At 43.1% G+C, this 14,003-nt stretch overlaps 8 protein-coding genes across 8 annotated transcripts; 5 read left to right on the forward strand and 3 right to left on the reverse strand. All coding sequences in view use genetic code 12, as the record gives it.

Moving 5' to 3' along the window:
- Positions 1-54: 54 nt before the first annotated feature.
- MDM35 (Mitochondrial distribution and morphology protein 35) lies at positions 55-321 on the forward strand (the record flags this gene model as incomplete). Its single annotated transcript, XM_006690184.1, has 1 exon — positions 55-321. The coding sequence occupies one exon, from the start codon at positions 55-57 to the stop codon at positions 319-321; it is 267 nt and encodes an 88-aa protein (XP_006690247.1).
- Positions 322-557: 236 nt separating this feature from the next.
- Positions 558-2,496, forward strand: PSN45_002105 (uncharacterized protein; the record flags this gene model as incomplete). Its single annotated transcript, XM_006689299.2, has 2 exons — positions 558-1,131; positions 1,565-2,496. 2 exons carry the CDS (start codon positions 558-560, stop codon positions 2,494-2,496), a joined length of 1,506 nt encoding a protein of 501 aa, XP_006689362.2.
- Positions 2,497-2,550: 54 nt separating this feature from the next.
- On the forward strand, positions 2,551-3,561 carry PSN45_002106 (uncharacterized protein; the record flags this gene model as incomplete). The annotated part of the gene is made up of 1 exon (XM_006689298.2): positions 2,551-3,561. The coding sequence occupies one exon, from the start codon at positions 2,551-2,553 to the stop codon at positions 3,559-3,561; it is 1,011 nt and encodes a 336-aa protein (XP_006689361.1).
- A 14-nt stretch (positions 3,562-3,575) lies between these two features.
- On the reverse strand, positions 3,576-4,997 carry ARH1 (NADPH-adrenodoxin reductase; the record flags this gene model as incomplete). Its single annotated transcript, XM_006689297.2, has 1 exon — positions 3,576-4,997. The coding sequence occupies one exon, from the start codon at positions 4,995-4,997 to the stop codon at positions 3,576-3,578; it is 1,422 nt and encodes a 473-aa protein (XP_006689360.2).
- Positions 4,998-5,358: 361 nt separating this feature from the next.
- On the forward strand, positions 5,359-6,738 carry LSM6 (U4/U6-U5 snRNP complex subunit lsm6; the record flags this gene model as incomplete). Its single annotated transcript, XM_006690182.2, has 4 exons — positions 5,359-5,587; positions 5,658-5,674; positions 5,860-5,955; positions 6,499-6,738. 4 exons carry the CDS (start codon positions 5,359-5,361, stop codon positions 6,736-6,738), a joined length of 582 nt encoding a protein of 193 aa, XP_006690245.2.
- Positions 6,739-7,671: 933 nt separating this feature from the next.
- On the forward strand, positions 7,672-11,010 carry KIN2 (Serine/threonine-protein kinase; the record flags this gene model as incomplete). Its single annotated transcript, XM_066157794.1, has 1 exon — positions 7,672-11,010. The coding sequence occupies one exon, from the start codon at positions 7,672-7,674 to the stop codon at positions 11,008-11,010; it is 3,339 nt and encodes a 1,112-aa protein (XP_066013891.1).
- A 109-nt stretch (positions 11,011-11,119) lies between these two features.
- PSN45_002110 (uncharacterized protein) lies at positions 11,120-12,382 on the reverse strand (the record flags this gene model as incomplete). The annotated part of the gene is made up of 1 exon (XM_006690180.1): positions 11,120-12,382. One exon carries the CDS (start codon positions 12,380-12,382, stop codon positions 11,120-11,122), a length of 1,263 nt encoding a protein of 420 aa, XP_006690243.1.
- Positions 12,383-12,852: 470 nt separating this feature from the next.
- Positions 12,853-13,800, reverse strand: PSN45_002111 (uncharacterized protein; the record flags this gene model as incomplete). The annotated part of the gene is made up of 1 exon (XM_066157795.1): positions 12,853-13,800. One exon carries the CDS (start codon positions 13,798-13,800, stop codon positions 12,853-12,855), a length of 948 nt encoding a protein of 315 aa, XP_066013892.1.
- Between the last annotated feature and the right edge of the window lie 203 nt (positions 13,801-14,003).

Genomic DNA, 14,003 nt, shown 5'->3' on the forward strand with positions numbered 1-14,003 from the left:
CTCATCCCGAAAAATCCACAGACTCCAGAAAATTTTCAATCTGACCAAGAGGGAATGGGGAATATCATGTCAACATCTTTTGCCCCCGAGTGTACCGAGAAGAAAACCAAGTATGATGACTGCTTCAACAAATGGTACACGGAAAAGTTTTTACAAGGAAAATCCATGGAAAATGAGTGTGTTCAATTATGGGATGACTATATCACCTGCGTCAACTCTGCATTGGCTCTGCATCAAATCAAACCCATTTTAGACAAGGCCAGACAGGACCAGCCGTTCACTTCGGAGGAGATTGACTCGGCCATTGCCCCCAAGAAGTAAGGGTTTTTTCACTCCCACACCTGTAAATAGAAATTGTAAATAAAAGACAATCGTCTCATGGCCTCCTCGAAAACCATCCTTTTATAAATGAATCAATGAACGTACATATACTAAATGTCCGCTTGTTTTCCTTGTTTTACTTGTAATCTGATGTGTCTGCCCTGTTTTCTGAAGTTTCTGGTTTTGCCATAAACTGCTCCCACTCAAATCGCGACAAATTATCTACTCACCCTACAATGTTGATTGAAGAGATTCCCACCAAAAGGAATGCCAATAGTTCCACCGTCTACTTCACCTCGTCCATCAACATCTCGGCGAGGCCCACCTCCCGGTTGAACCAGCAGAATAGTGAGGCGCAAAACCAACCCAAAGCAAAGAAGACAAAAATCAACTACAACTTGAATGACTTGATGAACAAACAGATCCAATCAAGCGACAGTTCCCAGCTCAGTTCGGGCCCGTTGAAGTCGTCACAGCAGCTTACGCTCGAGCGGCTGGCGACAAAGAGACTCTTGGACTTGAGCAAGGAAACTAGTCAATCTACCTTTGATTTACCCAAGAACTTTGAATATAAGAACAGAGCTGGTAAAGGTACAGGTTCAAGACAGGGCAATACCCCTGGAACCAAGAAGATCTTGTCGGCGCGCCGTAACTTGAATCTGTACTTTGAAGAAGAGAGAAACTTGGTGTCCATAAATTCAATCTTGGGATTGAATTATCAGTACCTTGACCAACTAGACTCGACAGATACAAATAATAAGGGCAAAAAGAATTCTCCCACCAAGTTATCCCGTCCCAGAATCAAGTTGTGTTGCATTTGCAGCAACTTGCTGAGCTATGCCAGATGCAACAGTTGTGGTTTGTTCTTCTGCAAGATCCAATGTTATAAGCTTCACCAGGAGAGCAGATGTCTTTAATATAATCCGCTAGTTATGAAGCGGCAGTCAGCTGTCTAGATGCCTCTTGAAGATTATCCCTTACGACTCATGACCTGTACACTATTTAGGTGTTTCTCAATAGACAATCTAGACATGTAAAGTTGTTATGCTCGTAATCCAGTTGGCTTTATGGGCTGTACTGCTCATATAAATGCTTGTATTATCCAAGAATTCTAGTATTAAGATGTTTCGAATGTTTTTTTTGGTGTTTTCAATTCTTCTGTTACCATTAGTAGTTGCAAATAATGTATGGTCTCCAGTTTCAAATCATACAACTCCAGTTGCAAATATACCCATATTGCCAGTTCCAGAAGACTACAAGAAGTTGGTGGAGTTCGCTAACATTGTTTCGTTTTCCTATTGTACCCAATTCGGTCTTCAAGCAGGCAAATTGGGAGAAGAAGACTCTCATTGTCCCGGGGTAAGGTGCAAGTACCCTGAGTTTTCTAACATTGAGGTTCTAAGAACTTTCGACTTCAACACCTTAAAAAGTGTTGGTTCTGGCTTTTACGGTGTCGATTACCAAAAAAAAAGGATAATCCTAGCGTTCAGAGGCAGCAGTACCAAGAGAGATTGGTTTGCTAACCTCGATTTCATTCAAAAACCATACCAGCCCCTTTTCAACCTACTAGATAAGAAGAAAGCGGCTGAGAAGGTGGATTGTAATGGTTGTATGGTTCATCGAGGATTCTACAACTTTGTCGAAGAACATTGTAAAACAGTCATTGCTGCTGTTAGCGAATTGAAGCAGCAGCTTGAAGATTATGAATTAGTCGTCCTTGGACACTCTTTGGGAGGGGCATTTGCTCTTTTGAGTGGGATTGAATTCCAGTTATTGGGATATAATCCTTTGGTTGTCACCTTTGCTAGTCCTCGTGTTGGTAATAAGAAGATGATGAGATACGTTGATAAAATATTCAACTCTGAAAAAATTCAGATCCTTTCGCAAAAGCAAAAGCAGATGAGCAAGGGGTTCATACGGGTTGTTCATAAGCATGATATAGTTCCCATGCTACCTCCAAGCCGTATCTCATACGTCCACGGTGGAGTTGAATATCTCATTACCAGTACGAAACTACCACACTTACCAAAGGACATACAACGGGTGGGAGTATACAATTATGACGACTCTAAGTCAGTTAGTGCTGACCTTGACAAGATTTTACGGATTATACCTGAGATTTTTACCAATTTTGAACATGTTCACTACTTTGTTAAAATTTCTGGTTGTAACTAACGTGGCTGCAAAAAAGATAGATTCTCGCAATTGTGGCCTTTCAAAGTTGCAAACATGATATCCAGCTTTTTACTATTGGTAATATTTTTGATTACCGGTGGTTTGGGTGCTACCGAGTACAAGAACACAGTGGATAGTTATCCATCTGACTACAAGCTGCTTGTGGAGTACGCGAACATAGCGTCCTTTGCGTATTGTGTCAAGCACGGGTTACAACCCGGTCCCCTTGGGAAAAAACTGTCACAGTGTCCTATTGCAAGGTGCCAGTTGGATGAGTACAAAGGCTTACAAGTTATTTCTACCTTCAACTTCAACGAGATGGGAGATGTCGGAGCGGGGTTATATGCCATTGACATCAGAAGTAAACGGATCATTTTGGTGTACAGAGGTACAAGCTCCAGACGAGACGGGCTTGCGAATATTGATATATTCCCCATGAAATATGAACCTTTGATCAACTTGGTCAATGGATATGAGAAAGTGGGTTGTGACGGATGCCGTGTCCACAGAGGTTTCTACAATTTCCTTAAGAAAGATGCTTACAGTATTGTAACTGAGGTTAATCAGCTCTGGAAACAGCATAAGGATTACCAGTTGGTTGTAGTAGGACATTCTCTAGGGGCAACGTTGGCTCTTTTAAGTGGTATTGAACTTCAACTTATGGGCTTGAATCCACTTGTTATCACCTATGCCAGCCCTAAAATTGGAAATAAAGAGATGATGATGTTTGTGGACACTTTATTTGAGAGTGAGAAAGTTGCAGCCATGTCCTTGGAACATAAAGAATTGCACCACGGATACATCCGAGTGGTTCATGAAGGCGATATTGTGCCTCTGCTTCCCCCCACCAGCGTTTACCGACACGGTGGAGTGAAATATGTGATTAACAAACCAGAACTTCCTCATTCTCCAGAAAACATACTTCGCGAGGGAATGTCTCTGTACGCCTGGGACGTTTCAAACATGGACTACAGTAAACCAGCGATTCTCCAGAACTTGAACCCGATATTCCAGGAGAAGGAGGCACACTCCTCCTACTTTGTGAAAATCACTGGTTGCACCTAACGTTAGTTATACAATTATTTACAAGCAATAGCCAACATCAGCTCTGGAATACACACTTTATTTCTGGTTTTTCCCTTTTTCTCCCCGTCCTTTAGTTCAAAGTCATTCAACTTTTGCCAGCCGGACCACGAGACATAGTTCAAACTGGCCAACTTGTCGTCCACCTCATATGAAGTTGGGTTGGTGTGTACGCCATTAGCGAGATCCTGAATCATGTTCTCAGCAGTGTCGAAAGAGTCCATCATAGTGGAGGCAATCACCCCTTTAGGCCCATTTTTGATCCAACCGGACGTGTAGAACCCAGCCTTATACACCGGCAGTTTTGGGTCGGAGGTCTGGGAAGAAATCACTCTTCCACCGCCATTGAGAATTCGATTCTGTCTGTCATCAAAAGTCATTTCATTAGCATCAAATTCATTGAGAGCCGAGCCCTTGTATCCGATGGAAAGAATCACCAAGTCGTTCTCAAGCTCCACGGTGTCGGTGTTGGTAGAAGCGACTATTTTGTACCCGTCGTTGTCAGGCACTATTTCGTTTCTCGAGAAAATAGTTTTACATAAAAGCTGAGGATCATCTTCACTGGCCACAAACGCAACAGGCGTCTTTAAGTACTGAAGTGACCAGGATTTCTCTGCCTCGATGTCTGACACCTCAAGTTTAGAATACTTGTCGAGAATTGAAACTCTTCTCTTATTGACTCTATCCAACTTCTTCACAAAACCAGCAAGAGCATCGTACATATCGTCACTCACAGGTACAAATCTGACCTTCCCGGTGTTGCTCAACTCTAACAACTCTCTTAGCTCCTTGTTGGTGAAAGCACTTTCAAGAAGACCTCTACGGGCAATAATATTGACGGTTTTCACCGAACTAGTCTTCAACACCTCCACTGCATCAGCTGCTATGTCTGTAGGAGCCCAGTGTGATTCGGGGTCAGCTAGTAGCACTCGTGCGACGTCCAAAGCGACATTCCCGTTGCCTATGATTGTAACATTCTGAATCTTGTGAAGTGGTGGAGGCTCGAAGCTGGTGTGGGAGTAGAAATCAGGATGTCCATTGTACCAATTGACAAACTGGCGGGCAGACACTACACCTGGTAGATGGCTTCCAGGGATGTCCAATTTGGCATCGGCGTTGACACATCCGTAAGACAATACTACTGAATGGTAGTTTTGTTGGAGATATTTAATGGAGATATCTTCACCAATATTGACATTACCAAAGAACCGGACCCGGTCCTTCATTTCCATGATATCATTCATGTACTCTTCGCAGTTCTTGACTTCAGGATGGTCGGGAGCCACTCCGTATCGACTCAAGCCATATGGAGCAGGTAGTCTTTCGAAGAAATCCACCTTGATGTTGAACTTTTCTGTCGGGGACTTTTTCAAGAGGTGGTATGCGGTGTAGAATCCAGCAGGACCTGAGCCGACCATGGCCACCCGGTAAGTTGGGACTAGAGCTCTCAGAGACCTGGTGAAATGTCTGGTCAGCAAATGAAGCATTCGCATCTATGTGTGGAACTACGAGAGTGAAAAAGTCTCACCCCGTAAGAGAAACAGAGCTGCAGAAGAGAAAATGGCCTTTTTAGCAGGAAAAAGGGATGGGAACTATACAATTGCTTACATATAATTACATGTCCACTTTGAATCACTTCTTCAAGTCTGCTGTCCACATGTACATAAAACATACACTTTGCAATCAAGTAAACTGGTAGCTTTGGCCTGGTGCACTACACCAGTTCGCACTCTTTTAGCTCTCATCAAACAAACTGCTTCATAATCACCATCTCTTACCATGTCTGAAGTTTCCAGTAACAGCAGCATCAAGACCGATCCGTCGACGTTCTTGAGCGGTATCATTGGGTCCAAGGTGAGCGTCAAGCTCAATAACGGCGTTTCCTACGTGGGAAACTTGCAGAGCATCGATGGCTTCATGAACATTGTAATGGACACCACCGCCGAATTTATAGGAGGTGCCGCCAGTGGCACCAAGTACGGCGATGTGTTCATCAGAGGTAATAACGGTATGTGTTCCCTGACGTTTCTAGGACCTTTAGGGTTTTTTTTCGATTTTTTTATACTAACAGCCACCAGTTTTATACATCAGTAAAGTATGAGGTAGCTTACCTGCCTGGGTACGTATGGCATAGCCCAAGTGGCTACATTTAGTCTAGCTTGTAATATACACATTTTCTGAAGTTGTTGAACCTACCACTTTGTGTCACAAGTGGGTGGCTTTGTGTAACTTTTTTCTCATCCAATAAGTTTGAGTTTCGCGAGTGAGCGCTAAACCGAGAAACATTCAAAACTTTTCATACTCAGAGTAACCATGTCATTCATCATCAGAAGACAATTATCGACTTTGATCCCCCCAAAGATTGCTTCGGCTAAGGTATGTAACTTATATGCGCCTGTGAGTATTTTATGGGTCCAAAATATAGGACAAATTTATGTTATGTGTGAAAGTTTGACATTGAGAAAGGATGTATTACCCATGTTATTAATGATCAATCACGACGTTTTGACTTAAGATGGAAGGTACCCGTTAGTCTTTCTAGGCCATGGAGCTGTTTTTCCCTTCCCTGTTAAAAGTGTGGGACTCCCGAGTTTTTGTACACATACCCGAGTGTTCCAGCTGTTTTACTGTGTTTGACGATATGTGTCCATGAATTTGGTGGTGCTTGCAACCAATGGGTCTATCACTTACGTCCTCCGCTCGTCACTCAAGCTCCTCGTATCTCCAGGTATTACATGTCAAAGGCCTTCTTTCCATACATTTGACTTTAACTCCCAAGTCCATACATTTCACTTCCAATTCCTAAGTCCCTTTCCTTCCCTACCTATCAAGCCCCCATACACATTGCACCGTGCTACCGATGTCTGATCCCATCACAAGCCTAATCCCATTACTCATCAAACATACTAACTCGTCTAGAACATTGGCTCGAACCCAAACGCCAAAAGAATGGCTGAAGTCGTCTCCTTTTACAAGAAGTTGCCCACAGGCCCAGCCCCAGCCCCAAAGAAGCCAATCACCCCATTGGCCAAATACAAGGCTGCCTTCTTTGACGGTGACAACGCCTCCGGTAAACCTTTGGTGCACTTGGCTGTTGCCATTGTGATCTTGGGTTACACCTGGGAATACCAATCCCACTTGAAGCACCACAAACACTAGACTGTTTGCTTAGATATTCAATAAAACGATCATATTCTTCCTCTACGTAATAAATCACAACCCGTTGTCCAACACGCACCGGCACACGACCACCGCCAGTCGCAGGATTTTTCATTGTCTGCGGCTATCAAAAATTAAAAACTAAGGATAAAGGCGCTGCATTACCATTTTTCATCGACAACACCAATCCTTGAAGAATCCATTCAAGCAGACACTCCAGAACGGCACAATTGAACCTAAGTCGTGCCACCTGTCAAAGTTCTGTCATTAAGCATCTTTATATCGCTTTGCTCTGCTTGGCGCCGGTGTATCTAAGCTATCTTAAGCATACCTGTTACTTTGATCTTGCAGGTTTATTGATTGGTAACCTGTTCTTTCCTGCCGACACGGCTGTATAAAGTATCGACTCGAACCATCGCCGCTAGAGAAACCCTCATGAACAATCAGGATTATCAAAGGTCCAATCCGTTTGGTGACCAACCCATGAATTTCCAGTATGGTGGTAGTCCAGCGTCACCGCTGGCTCCCCAGATGCTGGGACAGTCCTCACAAGCACCTCATCCAGCCACCAGTGCCAGCACGACGCGCCCAGGCCAACCGGCTACTCCAAGGATGCTACGCAGCGTTAGTGGCAGCCTTAGAAGCTCTCGCAGTGACGTGAACGCAGACCCGGCCTTATCGCCAACTCCTCGCCACCTAGATGAGTTTCCCCTGTTGCTGTCGTCCCAGACCCACCGCTCGCACTCCCGGAACCCCAGTTTCCAACAGCAGCCTCCGCAACAATTAGACCTGATGTTAACTCCACATACCCCAGTACATAGAAGGGTTCCTTCTGCCACACAACCCATCACCACTCCTGGCCCCAGCACTCCGTCCAGAATTGCTCCCGATAACTTTCCTCCCATGAACCCCAAACTCATTAGCCAGCAACAAATGGCTATGGCGGCTCTGGCACAAAAGCCAAACGAGTTGCTTCCTCCCGTGTCGATGTCAACTTCGGGCAACTCAAATCCTGGAAGCACGATGAACTCAAAGGTGTCGATAAAAATGGCGCCTGTCAGTAGTACCCAGCACCAGCCCCAATTCAGTAAGCATGAGCCTACCCATGGCAGTAGCACTCACAAATCACCTCATCAACACCAGCAACAGCAGCAACCGTTTCATAGAAAGTCCATAGGTGACTGGAATTTTGTCAAAACCATCGGAGCCGGTTCTATGGGAAAAGTCAAGTTGGCTCAACACAACTCGACGGGAGAAATATGTGCGGTGAAGATTGTCCCTCGTGCAGCCAAGTTGTATCAAAGAGCTCATCAAGATGACCCCCCACCACAAACCCAGCAGGAATTGCAACAGAAGCAGAAGGAGTTTGAAAAGGAAATCGCTAGAGATAAGAGAACCACCAGGGAAGGGGCCTTGGGGAGGTTATTATTCCATCCTTATGTGTGTCGATTATATGAAATTGTCCCCATGACCAATCACTACTATATGTTGTTTGAATATGTTGAGGGAGGTCAGATGTTAGACTATATTGTGGCCCATGGTTCTTTGAAGGAGAAGCATGCTAGAAAGTTTGCTAGAGGTATTGCGTCTGCTTTGGACTATTGTCACAGAAACAATGTGGTGCATCGGGATTTGAAGATTGAAAACATCATGATCAACCAAAAGGGTGATATAAAAATCATCGATTTCGGTTTGTCTAATTTATACTCACCCAAGTCTTTATTGAAGACTTATTGTGGTTCGTTGTATTTTGCTGCTCCTGAACTCTTGTGTGCTAAACCATATGTTGGTCCTGAAGTTGATATTTGGTCTTTCGGGGTTGTTTTGTATGTCTTGGTTTGTGGCAAGGTTCCTTTTGATGATCAGTCTGTGTCTGTATTGCATGAAAAGATTAAAAAGGCCAACGTTGAGTATCCCCTGTTTTTGTCCAAGGAATGTATCTCATTATTATCAATGATGTTACAGGTGGATCCATCCAAAAGAGCTACCTTGTATGAGGTTATCAATCATCCTTGGATAAACAAGGGTTATGAATTTGCCATATCCAGCCATGTTCCAAAAAGAACCCCTTTGACCTTACCTTTGGATTCTGATATCATTAAGGCTATTTCCACATTCGACTTGGGTGACTATCAATCCTTGTCGGACGAATTGACCTCAATTGTTGGCAGTGTTGAATATCATATGAGTAGTGAAAACTGGTACAAAATAATGGAACAAGGCAGAGACTATGCTTCAGCATCTAATGCTCATATTTTGCCGGATCCAACTGGAGGTTTCCACCCGTTGATTTCCATTTATTACTTGGTGGACGAAATGAAGAAACGTAAGAAGGCTAAAGAGGAAGCTGTTAAAGTTCAATTACAGGAAGTTGAAAGGAAAAAGCTTCAAGAACAACAAGAATCTTCTCAAGGTTCAGTAGCTCAAGTTGCCCAAATAGCCCAGAAAGGTGTTCCAACAATTGTCACCGAACAACCAAGGCCTATACCTCCTCCTCAGTTGGTTGGTGCTCCACCTCAGATTTCATTCCCCGAACAAGCGCACACCTCAATGTCTCCTCACATGAAGACCACTGGGTCACAAGAGTATTCTAATGATATAGGTTCTCCTATTCCCGAGCAGCAACCACAAAGTCCTGTGCAAGAACCTTCTGATGGCACTGGAAAGGGTATCAACTCACTTTTGAGAAGACTTTCCGCTAAAAAGCCTACCAGAGGTAGTAACCTTTCACCTCAAAGAACTCAAGATTCTTCTAGAGACTCTGGATCTGATTTCGAAGAGAGATCATCTCCTTCCAAGAGGGACCCTATGGTTCGTAGAGGTGTTAGTATGAAGGTGACTGCCAAGGAGAAGTCTGATTCCAGAAGCTCTAAGTTGAACGTAGTTGATAAACAACAACAACAGCAACAACAACAAGCTACGGTGAAGCCAATTGTTAGAGAACCAAAGAGAACAGGGCATGGAAGATCGCAATCCATCAACGTATCTATCAATAACAAGCATGGCTTTGTTCCTGTTGAAAACCTCCCCCCATTACCAAGTATTGACGCAGAGACCAACAAAATTATTGCTAAGCACTCATCGGCTAATTCTGGCAAGACCATGCATCCTACCGCTAGATCTAAGTCCGTTGGCGGTCATATTAGAAGAGACTCTCAAGGTGGAAAATACAGAGCCCCAACGAGTCAACATCGTCCATTGCCTAATACTATGGGAACTCAAAATAGTGATGAGTTGGTGGCTCAGGACAAGAAGGAAGAACTCTTGTACGATGGCTTCTTTGATGATATTTTGTTAGACGAAGAGCTAGATGTCAAGGAAATACCTCAATTGAGTGAAGATGAAATCATTGAGCAGTTCAACAACGCCAAACCAAACACCATGCCCTCAATTGAATATCCCAAAACATTGTTTCTCAAAGGGTTTTTCAGTGTTCAGACAACATCTACCAAGCCCTTGCCGATTATCAGATACAGTATTATCAATGTATTGACAAGTCTTGGTGTTAAGTTCCAAGAGGTTAAAGGTGGATTCATTTGTTCTCATGCACCTTCTTTGCAACACGAAGAAGTTGAAGATATTACTGGCACCGAAAACGAAAAGGATTCGGAGGAAGATCGCTTATATGGTGACGCGTTCAAGTCTACGTCGTCTTCTATTGAACAAAGATCCAAAACTCCCGAACTTATCGAGCCTGTGGGTACCAATGGTGTGCCAGCTCTTCAATCTCCATCAGGAAATTCTAGAGGACCAAGCAGACAGCCATCTTTGCACTTGAACACTCAAAACTTGTCAACTCCAAAAGGACATCATCGGCAATCTAGTTCAATCAGTAGTGTGGGAAGTGAGCGTGGACACAGAAGAAAGTTCTCCATTGGAGCTAATATTTTGGGATCGTACAGAAAGAAGAACGGATCCCAAAGTCAAATCATGCCTCCGAACACTCCAGCTGCTGCGAGGATTAATAAGCTGTTGTACGGTAATCTCGAAGATTCCGACGACTATGAGACCGAGATGAAGCAAATCACCGATGACGATTCGATTGACTCGGTTGGGAATTTGATGATTGGAGGTGGGTCCGATATGTTGTTCTCTTCCAGAGTAGACCATAAGTCTAAGTTAAAGACCAAAAGATCACCTTTGAAATTCGAAATACATGTGGTAAAATTCCCCTTGGTTGGATTATATGGTGTACAATTCAAGAAGTTGTTGGGTAACACCTGGAATTACAAGACTTTGGCAGGTCAAATCTTAAATGAACTAAAATTATAATGTCCTTTTTCTAATTGCATTTCTGCTGGTTTTTATTTTTAGCTTCAAGACATAACTTAATCTCGTTAAATTTAGTAGTCTATTATATACCTAGATGGTTGTTGAGAGTTTAGTTTATAGGCTCTGGTTTCTCTTCACCATTGGTTGATTTATGGCCGATGATCTCTTCTTCAATCTTTTCAATCTTTTCTTCAATATTTGGTTTTGCTTCACCAATGTCCGGGGTCAAGCTAATGGTTTCCAGCTTCACAGCCTCTGGAGATACACTCTTTGGCTGAGAAGAGTCCTTTCTATAGTCCGTATTTAACTTTCTCATTTTCAACCTTTCTTCTCTGCTCAAAACGTTTGAGTTATAGTTCAAAGGTTTGGAAATTTTGTCGAGTTCTATAGCCAATCTCATTTCTCTTTCCTTTTGAGCCTTTATATCTTCAATGTCTTGCTGTTTTTGACGTTCCTTGGCCTCTATTCTGGAAGATCTTTTTCTGGTGGCCATCAAGTTGATCATCTGGTACTCTTTCTTTCTGTTCATGATGATCCTTCTTTTCTTGATCTCAGACGAAACCACGTTGGCCTGAAATGCATTTGTGGTCAACAGTTTGAAGGTCAGGTTCTTCTTATGTGTCTTTATGAACTGGTTAAAATTGTCCAAAGTCCATGCCTCTACGCTAAACGATACTTGGGCCAAATCCACATCGAATTGGTCCCAGAAAAAGTCCTCTGGGTCTTCAGGAGCATCTTTTCTCTTCTTTGGAACAATCAACTCCGGGTACTCAATCGTTCTTTTGTAAACCTTTGTCAGGTTGAAAAGCAATAAATAGTCTTCTCGTTTGTTCTTGGTATCGGAAGACTTTAGTATATGAGCGTTCAAACTCAAATCAACATCTGGAGTCTTATCCAAAAATAACCTAAAGTTAGCCAAGGAAGACAAGTAGTTCAAAATAACGAACAAGACCTCGAATTTTTCACTCAACTTCAAGGTATCAAAGATGGTAGCGGTGTCTGCATCACCTAATGGAGTATTAACAAAGAATCGCTTAATAACCATATCGAAATCCAGGGCCAGGAACTTCGAGGCCGAGTTCGTGAGGTGGTTGATGATCTGAGTTTTGAGCTTGTTGATAAATAACACCGACTCATCCAATGGTGGAGGATCTAAGAGATTAAGCAACTCCATTTCGAACAACTCCACATCAAAGTACTCTGACGATAACCTGAGATATCCTTTAAAGTTGTACAACCAGTTGATGACATACAAGTAGTCGAAGGAAGCTCTTATCTTGTGCAACTCATGGGTGGGCGGGAAGGAAGTCTGAGGAACCCTGGCAGATTGGAGCTTTTCCAATACCGAAAGTTGCTCTTTATCACCAAACATGTTTACGTGAATTTGTGCGCGTCAATTTTTCAGTATATAGTGAGACAGGATGGAGAACAGGGAAGACTAAGGGCAAGAGTGAGCATAGGTGGAATATTCGCTTGAGAAGCGAGGAGTAGGGGATTGCCAATACGGGGGAGATCTGGTTTGAGAGGAGTATCGAGGACGTTGAAGTTGTGTATTTCGGTCTTTTCTCTTTGACTGAAAGTTGCAAAATTCAAAAAAACTTCTTGAATATTTTGAAATCAAAAACCTTTCACTCAACGTAGAACTTTAAGGTTTCTGTTTCTTTATGGGCACAGCTTATACTTTGATTTAAAGAACTAAATCCTTAAATCGGTTACTAGGGCACGTTTTAGGTTAAACCCATCTCAGCCTAAGTTCTTAATAACCCTAATCCACGTATTAGTCCTACAAAAGACAATAAATATCATAATCATTAATCGTTATACTTATACAAATGCCCTATCCTATACCACCCCGTTCATCTCCAACAACCGCTTCAAGCCATCGTTCTGACCCTTGATCTTGGTCATTTCATGAGATATCTTCATCAACGCACAGTGCTTCAGCAAGTTCGGTAAGCCGTCCTTGGTAAACTGTTTTCTTTTGCTCTTTTTATTCACAGGGGGTTTTTTGGAGTACGACTCGAAGTTAGTGATCAACCGCAAGCATCGTTCGTAGGCAAGCTTACATAGCTGCCTTCTTTTTTGTTCACTATGAGAGTGATTTAAACGTCTCTGTTCCAAAGACAACAACGGCTTGGGGTTAGATCTCTTCACCCCGTGGGCCTCATAATCCGCATAGTCGGGAAAGTCTTCCACCGACATGGACCGCTTGGACATCTCGTAGTCTTCGTCGATGGACGACTGGCGAGACTCTGGCGTGGGTAACTGGGTGTTGAGACTTGAATCATGTTGTACTTCTACCTGCGAAGCAAACACACTATTGGAGGGAGGATGAGCAAAAGCATTAGCCACATCTTGTTTGGCGGGCTTTTGCTTGGGCTTGAACTGGAACTGGTGGGCATAAAGGTCCAACGGGTTGTGGTTGGTGGGATTGGCTAAGTTGTCCAAAAACTTCTCCAAGGCGTTGGATTCGGTGTTGGAAAAAAACCGGTCAAAGTCTTCATTTTCGTCGTCCTCTTCCTCGTCCTCACTTTGCGACTGCGAGGGCGGTTGTGGAGGGTGGTTGAGTTTCTGTTTTTTCAATGGTTGCGGCAGCTGAGGTCTATCATATTTATACTTCATCAAGTTCATATCCTGAATTTTTTGAAGGTCTTCGATGGCGTTGAGGGCATTTTCTTGTTGTAAGTGATTATACATCGAGTAAGCCTGTTCAAAGTTCATATCGGTAGACACCATATCCAAGGAGAAATGGTTTAACATGTCCAACTCGTCGACATTGTTCATAGACATTTTGGGGAGATTTAGGTAGATATAAAAAATACCGGATAGCAGACGTATAAATAGTAAATGAAACTAGGAGTATAAGGTTTCTTTTTATAACTTTACGGGGAGGGTTAATAGTGAAGTTAGGGACAGTTAATTAAATTCGACTCAAAGTGTATTTTATGCTGTCGGACTGAGGTAGAATTTGCTGTGGAGGGAGGGCCGCAGAC

This window comes from Yamadazyma tenuis, chromosome 2, assembly GCF_029203305.1.
Source record: "Yamadazyma tenuis chromosome 2, complete sequence".
Taxonomy (NCBI): Eukaryota; Fungi; Ascomycota; class Pichiomycetes; order Serinales; family Debaryomycetaceae; genus Yamadazyma; species Yamadazyma tenuis.